General features: G+C 38.0%; 1 protein-coding gene across 10 annotated transcripts in view; it reads right to left on the bottom strand.

Moving 5' to 3' along the window:
- G3BP1 (G3BP stress granule assembly factor 1) overlaps nucleotides 1-20,677 on the bottom strand; it is a 1,009,408-nt gene that overhangs the window by 979,693 nt on the left and 9,038 nt on the right. For all 10 annotated transcript variants that reach the window (XR_013827804.1, XR_013827805.1, XR_013827806.1 and 7 more), the window contains 10 exons: nucleotides 14,446-14,558; nucleotides 12,352-12,433; nucleotides 11,707-11,880; nucleotides 8,821-8,911; nucleotides 7,789-7,882; nucleotides 6,393-6,594; nucleotides 4,706-4,807; nucleotides 4,148-4,259; nucleotides 3,801-3,929; nucleotides 3,311-3,420 (listed from right to left, as the gene is read on the bottom strand). Coding sequence is in view for 1 of the 10 variants with exons in the window: in XM_079918412.1 (XP_079774538.1) it covers nucleotides 3,311-3,420; nucleotides 3,801-3,929; nucleotides 4,148-4,259; nucleotides 4,706-4,807; nucleotides 6,393-6,594; nucleotides 7,789-7,882; nucleotides 8,821-8,911; nucleotides 11,707-11,880; nucleotides 12,352-12,433; nucleotides 14,446-14,558 (1,209 nt within the window). In the remaining 9 variants the exon portion in view is untranslated. The remainder of the gene's footprint in view (nucleotides 1-3,310; nucleotides 3,421-3,800; nucleotides 3,930-4,147; nucleotides 4,260-4,705; nucleotides 4,808-6,392; nucleotides 6,595-7,788; nucleotides 7,883-8,820; nucleotides 8,912-11,706; nucleotides 11,881-12,351; nucleotides 12,434-14,445; nucleotides 14,559-20,677) is intronic.

Genomic DNA, 20,677 nt, shown 5'->3' with positions numbered 1-20,677 from the left:
CTTCACAACAACCCTTTCAAGGTTGTTAGCACACCTAATAGAGACCAGCAAACTATGCGCCAGGGAGGTTAAGGAACAAGACTGCACGGGTCACAAGGCTAGTGAGAGACAGAAGAGCAATGTAAACCAAGGCATCCTGACAGGAAAGCATGAGCTCTGAACCGACACAACATGGTCAGACACCACGGTCATATTCTATGAGCTATTTCTGTACTCATAAAAAATTACTGAAGGGGGTTTCCCTGGTAGCACAGTGGTTAAGACTCTGCGCTCCCAATGCAGGGGACCCGGGTTCGATCCCTGGTCAGGGAACTAGATCCCACATGCATGCCGCAACCAGGAGTTTGCATGCTACAGCTAAGGAGTCAGACAGCCACAACTAAGGAGCCAGCAAGCCACAACTAAGGAGCCCGCCTGCCGCAACTAAGACCCGATGCAACCAAATAAATAAATAAATATTTAAAAATTAAGAACCAAAACAAAAAAAAGTCTAAAAAAATTCTTAAGGGAGTATGGTAGACTTCTACCAATACAGTGAGGTGAGGGAAAGGCAAGCTACATCTGAAGTCACCAGAGTTCACAGGAATGATCTGAAAGTGCATGTAAGGAAACATGCATGGGGGTGGGGCGGGGGAGCCTCTTTTGAGCTCTGACTCTAAAGTGAATTTTAAATTCTGATTAAATATATACTTATATTTGTACATTTATAAGTATTTTAACACAAATTTACAAATATTTATATATATATATTTTTTTATATACACAGCATATAAATCACACACATTAATGTGAAGTGCTGTTCCTGGTAATGTTCTAGATACAATGGGAAAAATAAAATCATTTAAAGTCTGAAAGATAAGGAGAGGTTAGGACTGCGGATATTTTAAAAGGTAGTTATAGAAGATACCTCTATGGAGGTATCACAAGGATAGAAGCAATCTGAATGAAAAAAGGTAGCAGACATACAGCCCACTTTCTGAGGAAATTTACCTCAACAATTTCTATGCATAATGATGCCATGCCTTACCCACAGGGGTTAAATGAAACACCAAAGCCCTCATCTTGGATAATTAACTGGAAGCAAGCTATCCGGCCTGACCTTGTTTGGCCCCACAGGAGTATCATACCATCTAAGAAAATACAAAGTCAAGGCTGCACCAAAAAGTGTGGCCCCTGGATCTATTGTACGCTCAATGGTGGATTTACCAACAAAGCCTACTGGACATCTCTGTGTTCAGTATTCTGTGTCCTGGGTGACATAAGCCATATTCTCTCCACACTTCTCAGGGTTTTGCAGGAGATGCTTCACAAAAGTAGTGGTCCAACAGTTTGATAGACAATGCACATTTCAGATTAAGGCTAACTTAATGTTATGACCACAACATTAAACTTTGTAATATACCCATTAACATTCTGGAGAGCATCAGAGGTTCTGGAGAACCTCTGGGAAATAATGATCTACAACATTTCTAACTAACATGGTTAATAAAATGTGTAAGTTTTAAATGGCAGACTGAAAGCAGATTAGTGGTTGCCAGGGGCTGGGGAGAGAGGATATGGGGAAAAACTGCTCAATGAGTAAGGGACTTACTTTTAATGAAAATGTTTTGCAACTAGATAGGTGATGGTTGCACAACAATGTGTATTAAATGCCAATGAGTTGCACACTGTATTATTATTATTATTTTTTTTTTTTTGCGGTACGCGGGCCTCTCACTGTTGTGGCCTCTCTCGCTGCGGAGCACAGGCTCCAGACGCGCAGGCTCAGCAGCCAAGGCTCACAGGCCCGGCCGCTCTGCGGCACGTGAGATCCTCCCGGACCAGGGCACGAACCCGTGTCCCCTGCATCGGCAGGCGGACTCTCAACCACTGCACCACCAGGGAAGCCCTGTATTATTTTTTAATGAAATTTTTTGTTTTGTTTTGTTAATTTGTCTTTGGCCACGCTGGATCTTCATGGCTGTGTGCAGGCTTTTGCTAGTTGCACAGAGCAGGGGCTACTCTTCGTTGTAGTGTGCGGGCTTCTCATTCCAGTGGGTTCTCTTGCTATGGAGCACAGGCTCTAGGCACATGGGCTTCAGTAGTTGCAGCACGCGGGCTCAGTAGTTGCGGCACACGGGCCCTAGAGCAAACGGGCTTCAGTAGTTGTGGCGCATGGGCTCAGTTGCTGCAGCGCGCAGGCTCTAGGGTACACAGGCCTCATTAGTTGTGGTGCACAGGCTCAGTGGCTGTGGCTCGCGGGCCCTAGAGCGCAGACTCAGTAGTTGTGGCACATGGGCTTAGTTACTCCGCGGCGTGTGGGATCCTCCCAGACCAGGGCTCAAACCCATGTCCCCTGCATTGGCAGGCAGATTCTTAACCACTGCGCCAACAAGGAAGTCTTGAACTTTAAAATGGTTAATTTTGTTATATGAATTTCACCTCAATCGAAAAAAAAGTGAGGTCTTAAAACTCCCACACCCATCTCAGTAAATTAACAGTATTTACACCTTTGTTATTCTCTACTACTACAGAAAGTGGTTTTTGCTAATGAAAGACGTGGGGGAAGGAAAGGGCTCTTTTTTTTTTTTTTTTTTTTTTGCGGTACATGGGCCTCTCACTGTTGTGGCCTTCCCGTTGCGGAGCACAGGCTCCGGACGGGCAGGCTCAGCGGCCATGGCTCAAGGGCCTAGCCGCTCCGTGGCATGTGGGATCTTCCCAGACCGGGGCGCGAACCCGTGTCCCCTGCATCGGCAGGCAGACTCTCAACCACTGCGCCACCAGGGAAGCCCAGGAACGGTCTCTTTAAGAACATAGAAATAAGATTCTGATTCTACAAATCCCTCTATTATTAGAAAAGTACTGTTAATAAAAGTGCCTTAAGGTAGGGTGACTCCAAACCCAGACAACTTATAGAACAAAAGAAGTTCCTCATGGTTATACCCAAACAGTTATATATGAAGACTACAAATATACCTGCTAAACAAACTGATTCTAAGTTATCATAGCTAAAAGTAACATAATATTTAATTCATCACTTACACCAGAAGCCACTAAGCCACTACCAAAGAAAGGAACTGCATAAATCTCAGTGCATTGGTTACCATAGTTATTTCATTCTCCATCATGCACATATTCAAAAAGTACATTATTTGGATGGCAGTTTTGTTTTTCTAACTCCCAGGCAGTTCTTTTAATAATGGTTAAACATGATGGAAAATATTACCCAGACATGTTGGAATAAACTGCGCTTTACATATAAGACACAGTTTTAAGGATGAATACATTAAAAGACCAAAGATACAGAAAATCAAGATGAAAAACTGCTTACCCTGTTGCTAAGCACCTTCTGAACAGGCTCAGAATCATCAAACACAACGAACCCAAAATTGGGTAATTTCCCACCGCTGTTAATACGCAGCTCTACCACATTCCCATAATCTGCAAGTGGAACACAGATTCTCAAATAACTTAGAACATTTCCTTTAAGTATTACACGCGCACTGTCCAATGAAAGCCACTAGTAACACATGGTTACAAAGCATGTGAATTGTGGCTACTCCAAAATAAGATGTGCCCTACGTGCAACATACACACTGGATTTCAAAGACTTAGGATAGGCTGATGCAAAGTACCTCATGTTTGTACATATTAAGATGATGTCTTAGATACACTGGGTTAAATATTAAAATTAAATTATCCAGGTTCTTTTTGCCTTTTAAAATGTTACTACAAAACTTAAAATTATAAATGTGGCTCATCTGTTTCTATTGGATAGCACTGTATTAAATGAATCTAGTATTTAAAACTCAATAACCTACTTTGAAAAAAATCTTTAAGCTCTGATTTGTCCACCTCATGAGGCAGGTTGCCGATAAAGAGTTGGTGACTGTCAGGGTGTCTCACGATTCTTCGGGGTTCAACGTCACCTTGCTCACCAGCCTCACGGACTGAAGAGGAAACAAAAGCAGGAAGGAATGAGAAAGAGGACACCTTTACATGACTGTTCCATTCAACAGTTCTCTCGACCCCTAAATACAGGCAATTCCATTAACTCCACAACATATTTTTTAAAATCTAAGTACACGCAAACATCAACTACCCTCCCAAAACAAGCTCTCACCCTCAACAGGCTCAGACTAAAGAAGCCACCCTTCTGAGCTCTCACCTGGTCTAGGTCCCCTCTGGGGAGGAACATTTATTCGCTGTTCTCGCACCCTTTGATCCCTCTGAGGCCTCTGCGGTGGAATCTGAGATTCAGGCTTAGACTCCGGACGAGGCTAAAAAATGTGTAACGTTAACTTTTGTGTAAGAACAAAGCAAGCTTACCTTTTATTCTTGTGAAGTATCCTAGCTAACAATAAGGTTTAAACTAGAAAATGACAACTCCCTCATTCTCTCACACACACACAAAAAAAAACACATTAAAAATCACCTTGTAACACAGATGTAGAGAACAAACGTATGGACACCAAGGGGAAAAAGTGGCAGGGGCGGGGGCTGGTGGTGTGATGAATTGGGTGATTGGGATTGACATGTATACATTGATGTGTATAAAACTGATGACTAATAAGAACCTGCTGTATAAAAAAATTAAATTAAAAAATAAAAAAAAAAATCACCTTGTACCCTTCTCCTCTGCCTTATTCATTAAACCTCTGTGAAATCACATTACACAAAAATACAAGTAAATTTGCCTAATATGCAAGCTTAATTAGAAACTCACCTGTGAAGCTGGTACTTTAACAACATGAGGTGGTATCCCAGTAACTGGAACAGCTCCACTGGGTGGAAGGTTCTTACTGGTCACAGATGCCCAAGAAAATGTCTAAGGGAACACACCAACGTCAGTTGATTACACTACTTATCACAACAATATAAAAGGTATTAGCTTTTGGGCTTCCCTGGTGGTGCAGTGGTTAAGAATCCGCCTACCAATGCAGGGTACACGGGTTCAAGCCCTGGGCCGGGAAGATCCCACATGCCACGGAGCAACTAAGCCCATGTGCCACAACTACTGAGCCTGCGCTCTAGAGCCTGCGAGCCACACCTACTGAAGCCTGGGCACGCAGAGCCCGTGCTCCACAATTAGAGAAGCCACTGCAATGAGAAGCCCACGCACCACAACCAAGAGTAGCTCCCGCTTGCCGCAACTAGAGAAAGACCACACACAACAAAGACTCAACACAGCAATAAATAAATAAAATTTATTTTAAAAAAAGGTATTAACTTTTGAATTCTTGTATTATTACATGTGCATCTCATTTGCAGAGGCAAGATGGAATTTATAAGTAACTTGAGATTCCTTTTCCCCTCTACTTAAAATTTAGTACTAAAATTCTTAGGACTAATCAAGTATCAGCAAAGTATGAGAGGCTACTTTCACGTAATTTCAAGTTTGTGAATCAAAGAAAATTCTCCTTCCAAAACCAGCTCTTCCTCCTATGATTCTCTCAATCTATAACCCAATTACACCAACTTTAGAATCTTCTTGAGTTATATCAATCAATACCAAAATCACCAAATCCTATTATTTACATCTTAAATCTCTTCTCCAGCTCCACTGCCATGACCCTAATCCAAGATGTCATTACCTCTCTCCAGAACTACTATAATTAAGCCACCTAAGTTGTCATCCATTCTCAATCCAGCCAACCTACTTTTCCACCTGCAAGCTAAAGTGATTTCACCATTTCTCTTCCCTCCTCACCCAGAAGCTTCCAGAGACCAAGAACCCTATCTACTTTACTGACAGTTCCCATACCTAGAACAATGCCTAACGCAAAGACACTTGAAATAACTGTTAGAGAAATGGCATTACAAGAACCCTGGCCCCATAAATACAGCACTAAAACATATTCCTTCAAGGAGCATCAACTGTAAAGGTTCTGTTAGTTCAGTTATCATCTTGATGTGACTCAGGGACAGTAACTGAAAATCTTCAAACTTTTCAAATCAGGTATTCTGATTAGAAAAGTAGTTATACTTGAGCAATTTGTTTCTACTTGTACTATAAAGTTGTCCTCAATTAGATTTCATAGAAAAGGGCAGGAAAAGTCTGTTGTGCCATGTTATTTTTCAAAGATAGACTATCACTTATTTAACAAGCACACAATAATCTGCAATTTGAAAGATGTAATATTAAAAAGGTTTGTTGATGCAGTGATAAAATAGCACCTGAAATTTCTGGTCTAAAAAGTATTCAAGTTTCCTTAGAGGAGGGGAAAAACTACTTTTGATTTTAGAAAGCAATATGCATCTTACTTCTTATCTGAGGTATGGCTCAATATGGAAGAAACTTCCCTAAACAACCAATATGAAAATGTACCTACAAAAGGCAACCAAGCAACAATAAAGAAGAAGAGAGATTTTTAAAAATAGAAGTGGAATAAAAATGAAGACGCATTGCATACTCTCAAGTCCTCCTGCACTGTCTGGGCTATGTCTGCAGGCGCTGGAGAAGAACTCTTCTGAGCATCCTCAGGAGCAGTTTCTTCCAATACTGGCTCAGACTTTTCCTCTTGGACTTCAGACACAGGTTCTTGCTCTGGCTCTGGTTCAGGATCAGGCTCTGGTTCAGCAACAGGTTCTTCTAAATGTTCTTCTAAGTCATTGCTTTCATGGTAAAATTTGAGAAATATCATTCTGCTTCCGTTGATTTAGCAAGAAATTCCTAGAGACCTGAACCTAAAAAACATAGCTCTCTCCTCCCCAAAAAGATCTAAGAATTATGTATTTGCGTATTAAAACAAGACAACTTTTTAGAAAAGCCCTCAGTGAGCAAATCTTAACTGCAGTCAGATTTGCTAAATTCTGATTAAGCAAATGCATCAAACAGATCAAAATGAACCAGAGCAGTGTTTCTCAGAATCCCAAAATTATTACAATTTACCTATCACATATCACAAAACTCTAATAGGCTATGGGGAGGTGGAAAGGTACAGTTTCAGTTTTTTCAAGATAAAAATTTCTAGAGATCTGCTGCACAATCACGTGCATATACTTAACACTACTATAAAGTACACTTAAAAATGGTTAAGAAGGTAAATTTTATGTTATGTGGTTTTTAGTATCAAAATTTTTTCTCACAAAAACACACAAGGAATTTTGGAGGGAAAAAAAACCCATCAGTTGTGATTCAGAATAGTTCTTAAACTTCCACATAAGTCACTTTAACAAACTGCAGATGCTTCCCCCCACCGGAAATTCTAATTTGATAAGTTTGTGGTAGGACAACAAATCTTCATTTTCAACCAGCAACCCAGGTGAGTAAAGTCAGTCCCATCACCACACCTTGAGACACTTTTGAGAGTATCCTTTAAGCACTGAATATTAACATTAAGGGTATCACAGGGCAACAAGTAAATACTAATTTATATTGCTATCCAACATATTTCTGTTCCAGTTGCAGATTAAAAAAAACCTAAGATACAGTCACACATTTGTCTGAGCTAATAAATGAAGTTCTTTATTGTTACTTAACTCATGTCTGAATTTTTGTCAATTTATGTCTAAGTCCTTGTACACCTTGCATCTCAAAAAAAGCACTTAAAGCTATGCCTTGATGTATTAAATACTTGATAACCGAAAAGCAACTGATGGATACTACTTAAGTAGTCCTCAGACTGCAATCTATATTAAACAAGTTATATATTTATGTTACATACCAAAAGCAAAACCTTTCTTCTGGGAAATTATCACTATTTTCTGAGATAATTCTCAGCATTATGGCTGCCCTCCAACAAACAGAAAGACTAAACAACTCAAATTCTCATGCAGCTCTGGACAGATGAACAAAGTTTTCCTTACCTGACAGTTTGATCATAGAAAGTTCCAGAATCATCAGGTACCACCTCAGGTGTCTGCTGTCTTTCTTCCGGTTCCTCTACTTCTTCTTCAGATTCTAAGTGAGAAAAGAAATTTAACATATTTGTGCTCACTTAACTCACAAATATATTCACTTGCACAATGTTCATCATGATAAAAAAGGCAATGAAATAAGAACAGTACACATACATAAAAAGATAAAGAAAACTGGGTAAAATCATGACGTAGGCTTTAAGGACAGAATTAAGGTCATCGTAATGTTTGGGTTACAAGCATGGAGTCTGAGGTCATATTGCCAGTAATCCAACGAAGGTTCTACCACCTAACTAGCTATATGACATCAGGCAAATGACCTCCGTGCATTTCAGTGCCCTAATTTATTAAAATGGAACAACAGTTCCTAAAATACTTATCTGTAAGGCTGTTCTATTATACAATAAATACAAAGCACTTAGAATTCTGAGTCATACAGAAAACACTAAAATACTAATTACTCTTAGCATTTAGAGACAATTCTCCACGGGTAGCTGTGTTTCTGCATATCTTACAACTGAGGCAATGGCTAATCTTTGTTCCAGACTACCTTTTAAGAATATTTATACAGCAACACTCTCAGAAAACAGCATCTCTCTCCAGAGCAACGGGCAGGCATGTTTGCTGCCCCATCATAAGGTTTTGGTTGCTGAAACTTAGGTTCCACTCTAGTAATGCACCCCACTGCACTGCAGGTATCATCTAAACTTCTGCAGTGTCCTACGGAAACTATGGCTAAGATGCTACTATTGTTGCTATAATAACCTGTCTACTTCTGATTTAGGAGTTTGATGTCTTCTACCAATATCAGTGAAGTAGACTAACCTATCAGCCTCAAGTAGCTTAAAATCTCCAACCCTTCTTATGCCTTGACAAAAGTTACTAATGAAAGATACAGAGAATTATGAAAACATTCAAGAAACCTACACTCTCTTCAGGTCAATCTGATGCCATCCAAAAAAATTTAGACAAGTAACTTACCTTCCTGAGGCTCAGTGACAAAGCCACCAAAGACCTCATCTTGGTATCTGAAGATATCATTATGAACATAGAACTTATTTGCAACAGAGCCCTGCAATGCCAACAGAAAGTTTTCATTTATTCAGCAAACTTTTAAAATTCCACATCACCCTACACCATCGTTCTCAACTAAAGGCAATACTGCCCACCCCAGGAGACATTTGGCAACTTTGGGAGACATTTCAGGTTTCCCGTCAGGGAGGAGAGCTGACAATTACTGAGGAGATGGCAGGGACGCTGCCAGACACCCTACGCCACACAGGACAGCCCCACAGCAAGCAGTCACCCAGCCCCAAATGCCAATAAGGTCAAGGCTGAAAGGATCCCTGCCTTACATTACATACTGTGTGCTTAAAATATCACCAGGTGAATATCCAAAACTGACAAACTCTAAGTATTTAAGATGCCAAAGCCCAGACTTCAAATCATTTCTTGAACAATAAATACATATTACCAATTGCAACAGATATTTTAAAATTCGCTAAATCTCTATCCAAGAATATTGACACAAGCACTCAAACGTGTAGCTAAAAAGGTTTGCCTACCCTAGGTATAAGACACAACTACACTGAAATCCAACTATGTCATTTACTAGTCATTCAATTTCTAAGGCTGTTTCTTCATCTGCAAAATGAAGGATACCAACTCATACTTTAGAGCTTTGAATATTAAATGAGACAGTTTATGTAACAATCCATTATACTATGGTAATGTTAAGATCTTTAAAGGCAAAAAAGAACTAAATTTAGAATAATTAATAATCATCCCATGATTCCTTGAATATTTAGAAGTCCATCAACAATTTTAACACTATAGATAATCTAAACCTTCCTCTAAAAATCATGACTAAAGCAACTTCATGTAATTTTTCAAATAGACAACTGAGTTATTTTATATTCAAACAGTAAAATGACAGGGATTTTAGATTCACTACCCTTCAACAGAAAAGTATCTGACAAGTAATGCTAGAGAAAACTTTTAGTCAGCAGGTCCTCTTGGAACCCCTTCCACACGCTCACACAGATAGGATTCCTTACTCTGTTCATTCTGGACCAGTCGAGAAGGCAGTACAAATGCAATTAATCAACATAAGCCTGTAGTCTTTTCATGAAAAGCATGATAACTAAAAAAAAAACAGGGCTCCTTGAAGTAACAGCTGACTCCAGAACTGGGGTCGTGTCTGGAGCAGGGAGAGTGCAAGGTGAACCTGAAACATCTGTGCCACAAACTGCCCCCCCGCAGCAAAAAAAACCCCAAAACAAACAAAAAAAAAAACCAGAAACCCGCTTGAAGGGGTTCACACTTAGCAGATCCTAGGACACTTCGGAAATTAATAAAAAATTAACTAAATCCATTAAATAAAGACCCCATGACAGATAGAAGAAAAGGCAAAGTTCTTTACAGTAGAATGCCAACTAATAAAGAATTAGATGATCACCATTTGTAGCCATCAGAGTAGCAACTGATTCTGGCAAGAATCAATGAATGCTAGAACTAGCGTCTAAATTTTGATGAAGAACAAAGTATACACACAGTCTCAAAGAAGCACCCACAATTTACTTACTAATGAGAAAAGTAAAAGCACTAACTTTACAGTGGCAAAACCTGGTGACCATCACCTTAACGAAGTAATACTAATAATGGGCCTAAATGACATCAAGTGCTACCTAATGTGAGGCACTGAAAGACATGTATAACCTAAAACTAATTATAAGGAAATATCAGACAATTCAAACTGATGCATTCTACACGGTAATTTGATTGTCCTCTTTAAAAACGTCAGCGTCTTGAAAAACAAAAGATTAATGAATTATAGCTGATTAAAGGAGCCTAAAGAGACATGACAGCTATATGCAATGTGTAATCCTGAACTGAATCTTGGACAAGGAAAAAAAAATTACTATTCTTTGTATTACTGGGACAATAACCAAAATTTAAATATGGACTATAGATGGATAATTGTATTACAAATACTCTAATTTGATAACTGTACTATGGTTATGGAAGAGAAGTCCTTATTCTTAATAAGTGCTCACGGGCTTCCCTGGTGGCGCAGTGGTTGAGAGTCTGCCTGATGCAGGGGACATGGGTTCGTGCCCCGGTCCGGGAAGATCCCACATGCCATGGAGCGGCTAGGCCTGTCAGGCATGGCCGCTGAGCCTGCGTGTCCGGAGCCTGTGCTCCGCAACAGGAGAGGCCCCAGTACCACAAAAAAAAAAAAAAAAAAAAAGAAATGCTCACTTAAGTACTGGAGGATGACTGGGCATAATATCTCCAACTTACTCTTTTTTTTAAATTTTATTTATTTATCTAATTTTGGCTGCGCTGGGTCTTCGTTGCTGCACACAGGCTTTCTCTAGTTGCGGTGAGTGGGGACTACTCTTTGTGGTGGTGTGCGGGCTTCTCACTGAGGTGGCTTTTCTTGTTGCGGAGCACGGGCTCTAGGCATGCGGACTTCAGTAGCTGTGGCACATGTGCTCAGTACTTGTGGCTCGCGGGCTCTATAGTGCAGGCTCAGTAGTTGTGGCGCACGGGCTTAGTTGCTCCGCGGCATGTGGGATCTTCCCGACCAGGGATCGAACCCGTGTCCCCTGCATTGGCAGGTGGATTCTTAACTGCTGTGTCACCAGAGAAGTCCTCCAATATACTTTTAAAATAGTTTAGAATTAAAAATGATAGGTAAATAGAAAAAGAATTATAAATGTGTGGACAAATGTGGCTCTAGGTAAGATATATGAAAGAGTACTTCTGCACTATTATTTCAACTTTTCTGTATATTTAAAACTTCAAAATGAACAGTTTTTAAAAAGACATGTACAACCTTTCATTGTTATTTTTTTTTCATACCTCAGGAGCAAGGACAAAGGTCTGCATGAATCTCCTCAAAGCCTGGTTGTTATTAGAGAGCAAGCCCATCACCTGGACCACCACACCATCATTCAGGGTGGCATGAGCATCGACATGACGGATCTTAGTGTGGCAATTGGTGAAATTTTGTGACATCACTTTCCTATGGATTTCCTAAGGAATCGAAGAAAGAGAATGCAGAATCTCCAAGAACAAAAAACTTTCTAACACAACAAAGACAGAGCATTTACCTGTGCACATTTAAATTACAAACTACACAGACCCCACCTCAATTTGTCTTAATATAGTATATTCCCAATGACACCTTAACCTTAATTATTAAAATTATTGTCCTTAATTAACATAACTAAAATGTTTACAATAGATGATCCCCATGCTAAAACCTATCATCTTCTAACATAAAAGAACTTCAGAATATATCATACAAAATGAACGAAAGTGACATTATAAGCTTTTCAATGATTATCATATAAACCAAGTAGTTACTGAATACCTAAATTTCTAAACAGAAGTTGAGAAATTTCATCTTTAAATATCAACAAACGTATCAAGCATGTATCCATCTCAATTCTATGGGTTATTTTCTAGCTACTCAACAGCCTACACGAAGCTTGTTTTGCTTACTTTCTGTCCATAGACCGCATCTGCTGGCTTTCCATTCGAATCCAATCCCCCATGGACATAAGAAGAGTTCTTTCCATAAAATCTGTAAAACAGAAAGATACTTGTCATCTTCAAGTATCCTAAGACCAGGTATTTACTGTTCATGTTTGAACCCATCTGTCTGACTAGTACATTCTTGGAGGCAGGAATGTATTTTCTTTTTCATCTTTGTATGCAATCATAATATATGCATCATCTACATGTCACAACATTTGCTGAATGGGAATGAATCTGGTCAAGGAATTTTTATGAGTCACAAGTTTCAGGTCTCAGGAAAGGATGATCATGTTGGGAAGGATCTTGTAGTTCACGTCAGGAAGGCACCTTAAGATAAAAGTTCCTGTTTTCACTCAAGGAGACCACAGGTAGTCTTGATATACAAGAGGACATCTATACTCTCTACCGACTTAGAGAGAGTCCTTTTATATCTGAGAATGCATGTGATGAGTTCCCATTAAAAACCCAGTAACTCAGGCAGATGGGTTTTAGGAGTAGTTTTAACAATTTTTGCTGATGCATTAAGAGCTTCAGACTTAAATCTTCATAGCTTTAATTCACCTATATCCTCAAAATTGTCTTGTTTTCATTACAACAATACTGAATTAGGGAAGCGCCAACAACACCCCACCCCAACACACACACAGACACAGAGAAAATACCCTAACTTGGGGATAATCACTTTTAGGATTTCTTGACACTTGTACTCCAAATTAACAATTTTTCACAGATAAGCCCATACATGTCATTCTACATACTGACTGTTTTTTCCTCCAAAAAAGGGACAGATCTGGGGCCTTAAGGATCTCAAAAGTACCTTTCAACTTTCAAAGTTATTAAAAGGCTGCACATCAGCCAGAATCAGTTCACTGCTGGCTAATCCACTTTTCACTGTATCTAAAATGTACCTCAGAGATGAAATGTGAAAAACAGATGTGTTAGAACCAGTAAATAACAATATTGACGAGAAATGTATTTGGTTAGTTTGTTTCAACTCCTGCTCCACTTTAAATTCCAAATGTGTCTAACTTCTAAAGGCACAGAATACAATTGACAAAAAGAACAACAAAAGAGGGGGAAAGAAAGGTTTAGGACTTGTTCTATCACTTAATAGGTGTGTGAGTACCAACAAATTTTTAACCCCTTAGTGTCTTTATCTGTAAAATGAAGTTAACTATCCTACAATGCCTTACTAAGAGGTTTTTATAAAGATCAAGAAGAAAAAGGTAAAAGTGTTTTGGAAATTATAAAGCCTTAAAAAAAAACAAAACACAAGTGATTCTTTCCATTTTCAGAACAAGGACTCAAAATGAATTTAAAAACATTCTCTTTCACCTAATAATCATGTGGTATCCAATATGCAAACTGGCAAGATATAGAAGAAAAAATAGTTCTGGTCCAACAAATACACATTTTAGAATTTCTAAAAAATATTCTAATAAGTCTACATAAACAAACTTAAGAGCTTTGTATAATGCAGCACTATTTGTAAGAGGAAATAATGGAAGCAACTTACATATTCATCATTAGGGGATTAAAACATATGTTACACCTCTGGAAAATAAAACCTCACGGGTAACAAAATTACTGTGATACATGTACTACCCTTGTAAGATGATCACAGATTATCAAGTAAAAAAGCTAAAACACAGTTTGATAAAAAAATTTGCACCTACATAGAAAAATCGTTAGCATATCAACACAAAAGTATGTCATTACAGAAACACTCTTACATCTTCTTCAATACATTCTTACTAAATAATTCATGATTCACCAAAAACAGCAAAACGGCAAACAAAATCAAAAGCACAATTATTATACGTTTACATTATCAAGCATTACTTTTCTGATAATGTATAGGTAACTTAGACTAATTTTTAAATAGTATTTGTATATTCTACTATTACATAATTTGAACAACCATCACTTTTTGGTACTTACAAAGCACTTTTATGCAGTAACCCTAGAAGGTGCATGATGAATAAGAGAATCTTAAGGATAAGTACCCACACACTAAAACACAGCATTACGTGATGCTCAGGAAAAGAAAGATCTCACCTGTGTAGCATGTCTGGGGCCTGGTTCAACAGTGTGTAATACTGTCTCACAAATTCCCGCCCGACCAGCAGGGGACTAGGCTTCTCCATAACCATTGCTTTGGTCAATTCAACCTGGAAAAAAAAAGTCAAATATGTTCAACCTGAAAGATCAAGTACAAGGGGAGAAAGGGTCGGGGGAGAAGAGCTGAGATGGACTCATTGACCAACAAGATCACTTCAGCAATTCTTGGTTTTTAAAAGGAATAAACACTATAAGAAACAAAACCCACACAGGCCAGTGAGGTTTTATATATTCAAATTTACTGTAATCAGATGAATGCTATGGGGGAAAAAAATCACTACGAAGAATTAATTCATCATTATTCCCAATATTCAATTTCCTTAAACTTAATATAGGAACTTCAAAAGTACATATTGGGCTTCCCTGGTGGCGCAGCGGTTGGGAGTCTGCCTGCCAATGCAGGGGACGTGGGTTTGCGCCCTGGTCTGGGAAGATCCCACATGCTGCAGAGCAACTGGGCCCGTGAGCCACAATTACTGAGCCTGCGCGTCTGTAGCCTGTGCTCCGCAACAATAGAGGCCGCGATAGTGAAAGGCCTGCGCACCGCGATGAAGAGTGGCCCCCCCTTGCCACAACTAGAGAAAGCCCTCGCACAGAAACGAAGACCCAACACAGCCATAAATAAATAAATAATATCACCCCTGATTTAAAAAAAAAAAAGTACATATTGCCAACATGCATCCTATCGTAACTTTCCCAAGCCAATAAAATCAATTAAGCATGTTCCACTTGTAATATTACAACATATTACTATGGCAATATTAGGTTCAAGGGTGATAAATATATATTTGACAATATAGACACATACTATCACATTTTTAGTCAAACTAAATCAGAGAAATTTTTACTATCTTTAAAAATGAAAAAAAATTCTAAAATGAAAAAAAATAGGCAAAAAGTAACAAATAATGTTTTTACTCAACAAAATAATCCCTACCACCTCAAAATTATGACTTAAAGTATGTTGGAGTGTAAAGGCACCTGGCACACAGTAAGTTCTCAATTACTGTCAGTTGTTATTTTTTTAAAAACCCTTTCAAAAAAATATTTGGCATGAGATAATCCAAGTTTTCATTTGAGGAGATAAAATCATCCCGAACTTTATAAACATAAAGGCAAACAGAGGTACGTATAATTAACTACAGTATAAAGGAAAAATGAGAGAAATTGTATTTCAGTTTTCCTAAAGAATGGGCAAAATGGATCGAGTTTGGTTGGTCAATTCCCATACAAGCAATCTATAGAGATGATTATCCTCATCTAGTGCATGACTGCATTATTCTTGAATACCTAGACCGTTTATTACTTGTTTCACCAGGATCTAAGAAACTAGACTAATAACATCAACCTAACTGCATCCTTTGATACTGTCAAGTAGTCTCATTATAATATAAATTTCTAAATAATATTTTATCAAATATTGCTTCCCACATCCAATCTTTCCATGAAAAATGATGAAAATCCTCCAGGTTATATATCAAAGGTAAGAAAAATAAAAACTTAAGACCACATCTGGAACTTCTCCTTTCCCTTTGAGATTATCTAGATAATTCAAATTAAAAAAAAAAAAAACTTAGTTTGATTACCATTATCATCAGTGTTTTACTTCAGGTCATTGCCATAAAGCCAAGAAAGTTAACATATTTATACAGTAAATTGATCTTTACCTCATTTGTGAATTTTTTCTTTAACTGTTATACTTCTGAAGCTTGTCAGAGAAATCCGTATTATTAACCGAGTTTCTTTATTAGTTTAACAGCTTAATATAACTGAATATTTTGCAAACTAGGTTCTCAATTAGCATTTTAAAATGTTCCAAACAGATGGTACTTTATTCCAGGATTACCTCAAATAGCCTTGCGCACTCCCAAGGCTTATATTCACACTATGGTTCCATTAAGGTGGAAACTCCAGCTCAAGTCTCTCCTTTAAGCTCTTCTATAATAAATATCAACCAATCAGCTCGAGGGAAATGGTAGCAGTATTTAAAAATAATCTTTCTGTCAATTATATCTCAATAATTGAGAAAAAAAGAAAAAAATAATATTCCATGTGTGTAAATACACATAGCATTTTAGTGAAAAGAAACTATATTGCTTCAATATTTAAAAAAAAAAAAAGGACTGATTCTTAAAATAACCAAAAGCGTCAAGAATTCTATGTAAGTCATGGTCAGATAAAAATAACATTTTGAAAAAAGGTTACAAGCTTCTTTGAAGTCATAAAGTTTCTCATGAGTAGAGACAATTTCTTATGCAACTTTCTAGCCCTAAAACTTAAGAGTGTCTGACACACTCAGGAATAAAAAGCTTTCTTTCATTCATCATTCTCAACACAAGTGGAGATTAGAATTTTATACAAGCAAAACAGACTTCTGATCATCCATTTGTCAGGCTGAACTATCAGGTTGTCCAGAATGCAGATTATGACCGTAGATACATTTTTTTTTCCAATGATTAGGAAAAGGCCAAAGAGAAAACTAAGTTACCATGCTTAAAAAACAGAAGCTGCCTGACAGGGAACAGACTGGGAAGGACTGGAGGGGAACTGGCTGGGGTGAGAGGACTGTATGCATCTGGGTGATGGCTACCTGTATACAACTAAAAAACTTTTCAAACTGAACCCTTAAATTCTATAATTTTGTGATTTGTAAATTATGCCTCAAAAAATCTAAATAAAAATGCTTCCACATTAAAAAAAATCCTGAAGACATCATAAAATGTCTTAGAATAATTAAGAGTACTGAACCACCCAACAGCACCAGTGACTACAAAATGTTTAGGCAAGTTCTTCAGTAATCTAAGACCATACACTGAAAGTTTTGGGAATAACCTTGTCTATTTGATTATCATTCCCAGTAAAAAAGAAAATGCAGAAAATTTTGGCAATTTGAGCCCAAAAGATTTAGTCTATACAAACAGACTCAATCAATTCTCATTAGAAAAATTTTATTTGGTAAATCACCACCCTGAAATCTCCACATTTCTGGTCCAAACATAAAACAGAAGCTATGAGAAATATGTAAACTAACATCATACCCTCCTGAGAATAAAGTCTTTAATCTCACCCTCGTTCATTAGAACTCTCAATTCTGTCAAATCTAAAATAATGAAAGTAAACAAAATCAAATGGCATCTCAGAAAAGCTGATGTTTTACCAGTTACTGATCCACTATGACAATTAGAAACTCTGCATACCAATGAAAATACATGCTAAAAATACATGAGATCCTCCCTCATTTATTAAATACTCCTGAAACACTGTGTCCTTTTAGAAGAGGTTTTACAAATTTATAATACTATGGATTCTGGCTGTTCCTTATATAACAGCATATGCCAACGGATACATTATTGGTTGGACTATGAAGCATGCACCAAAATCAGAAATAAGAGACAAACCAGATAGTCTTATTATTTTAATTATCAACAGCAATTCCCCCTTCCCCATGCTGATGTGAAGACCGGAAGACTTCCTAAAAGATACATGACACTCTCCCAAGACAAAGTAAGTTCATTAAACGTTCCAAGTAATTCCAATTCGGAGATCACTCCCTTGCAACACTGCTTTCAGATCTACAGGATAAACCTCTGCTTTCAGATCTACAGGATAAACCTCTGCTTTCAGATCTACAGGATAAACCTTTATCTACAGGATAAACCTTTCAGATCTACAGGATAAACCTTATGATATATTACAAATCACTCAAAAGTAATATTCCTAAAAAATGATATAAAATTAAATCATTGTGGTCTAGAAAGATCAGTGATGAAAGAAACAGGACCTAGGAAGAATACAGGGGGAAGGAGGAAATCACTCACTTCCACTAAAGTTTACCTTCCATTAATTTTATATCCAAGTTTGTAATATTCTGAATGTCATAATATGCCAAAATTGTACTCTACAAAGGGGACAAGAAAAATACGTTTTAAAAATTATACTTCCCCTTAAAAATTTTTTCAAGAAATACTGAAAAAGTCCTAGTTTAGGGAAAGGGGAAGAACAGAACAGTTCTTGACCTCAAAAAGTAAAGAAAAACTTGGCCACTTAGAAATACTTAAGGAAGCAAAGATAGTAAACAATACCTTCACTTTACCAGTTCTAACTGAACTGATAAGTCTAAGACCAGCAATATGTAACAAATGAACTCTGAAACTGAGTGCTCTATTTTAAAACAGTGAATGAGTATTTGAGATGCAACAAAAGGAAACCTTCAAATTTTCTCTGATCAATTCTCACTGGGCAAAATTCTACCACTAGTTGTGCTCCTGAGCTAGTAACAATCTCTCTGGTGCCCTCAGTTCTTTAATCTTTAAAATTAAAATCACAACTGCAAGAATTAAGTGTCTGGTAGTAAACAATGAATGTTAGCTGTTACTATTACTTTTACTATTATAACCATTAACTATAGTGAAAGAAAACATTTCTACATCCCACCATTTTCTGTCACCCAGAAGACTATTTAACTATTTTGCTAGCAAAATAAAAAGAGGATTATCTCCTGAGAGAATAAGAATTTTTCTAGGGCTTCCCTGGTGGCACAGTGGTTGGGAGTCCGCCTGCCGATGCAGGGGGCGCGGGTTCATGCCCCGGTCCGGGAGGATCCTGCGTGCCGCGGAGCCTCCGCGGCTGGGCCCATGGGCCATGGCCGCTGGGCCTGCGCGTCCGGAGCCTGTGCAGCGGCCACAGTGAAAGGTCTGCGTACCGCAGAGGAAAAAAAAAAAAAAGAATTTTTCTAGAGTACCTTGGACTACGGAAGCCCAAGCACTTAATGTAAAACTACTTTGTAGTGAACTTCTAGGTTGACTTGATGACTGCAGTGGTCTACTCATGAATGCCATAGTCACCTGTGTGACCACAGAATGTAACTGGCCCAATTAAACTGTAAAACCAAATGACGTGCACATCTTAATATCTTAACTTTTAAAACATGCATCACGAAGCTACAATAATTTTAGGTACGTTTATGCTATGTTAGATATAAAAATTTCTGCTCTCTTTAAAAAAACATAAATAAAGCATTAAGTCTTACTTTTCTGTTAAACACTGCTAAAAATTTATTTTATTCTTAGGCTAGGAAAATAAGTTTGCTGAACTGAAGTATTTCTAAAACAATTTTTATCTATCGGAGTCATAAAGAATATTTCCGCTGAGGAAAAACTACAAGAAAATACGAGTCAAAATGTTTATCTCACATTAGCAACCTAAAAACTGAGAATACTGACCACTCCTTTTTTTGGGGGGGGCAGGGCGGAGAGGGTGTTAATATTATGAAATAAACCATACAAAAAGTACTATATAAAAAACACAAGGTGTAAATACATACAACATAAGGTTTAAAAAGTATTCACCGTTTCATTACCTGTGTTACAGAAAATTATATTTTGTTCCATATAATATATATAAAACATTTTAATGGAATACTATGTACATGTTAAAAAGAATAAAATTCATAGACCTCTGAATTGCTGGAATGTCCTGGGATGAACATGAATTACTTTCAGAATAAAAGAAAAAGAAAAACGCAACAAAGGGTACCAACATCCAATAATTTATGACCTGTTATCTTACATATTCTAGCTCTTAAAACAAAATGATCTTTAAAAATCCCCGTAAGGGACTTCCCTGGTTGCACAGTGGTTAAGAATCCGCCTGCCAATGCAGGGGACACAGGTTCGAGCCCTGGTCCAGGAAGATCCCACATGCCGCAGAGCAACTAAGCCCATGGGTCACAACTACTGAGCCTGCACTCTCGGGCCCGCGAGCCACAGCTACTGATGTCCACGCACCTAGAGCCCTGTGCTCTGCAATGAGAAGCCAAAGCAATGAGAACCCCATGCACCACAAGGAAGAGTAGCCCCCGCTCGCCGCCAACTAGAGAAAGCCCACGTGCAGCAATGAAGGCCCAAAGCAGCCAAAAATAAATAAATAAAATAAATTTAAAAGAAAAAAAAAAAACTAAAAAAAAAAATCCCTTTAAGTTCACAATTCCATAAACTAACTCCACACTGTGTGATTTTAATTAGTCCAAGTGGGATACTTTACCAGATCTGAGGACCACAGAACATCTCTCTGTATTTACTAGCAGCAAGTATAGATGGTCCAATTTAAACTTTTTCATGATGCAGGAAGTTTCTATCTGGTTACTTTCTCCCAACTTTCAGGGTTAAGG

This window comes from Stenella coeruleoalba (assembly GCF_951394435.1).
Source record: "Stenella coeruleoalba genome assembly, chromosome: 3".
Taxonomy (NCBI): domain Eukaryota; kingdom Metazoa; phylum Chordata; class Mammalia; order Artiodactyla; family Delphinidae; genus Stenella; species Stenella coeruleoalba.
This window is presented reverse-complemented; position numbering and strand designations above follow the sequence as displayed.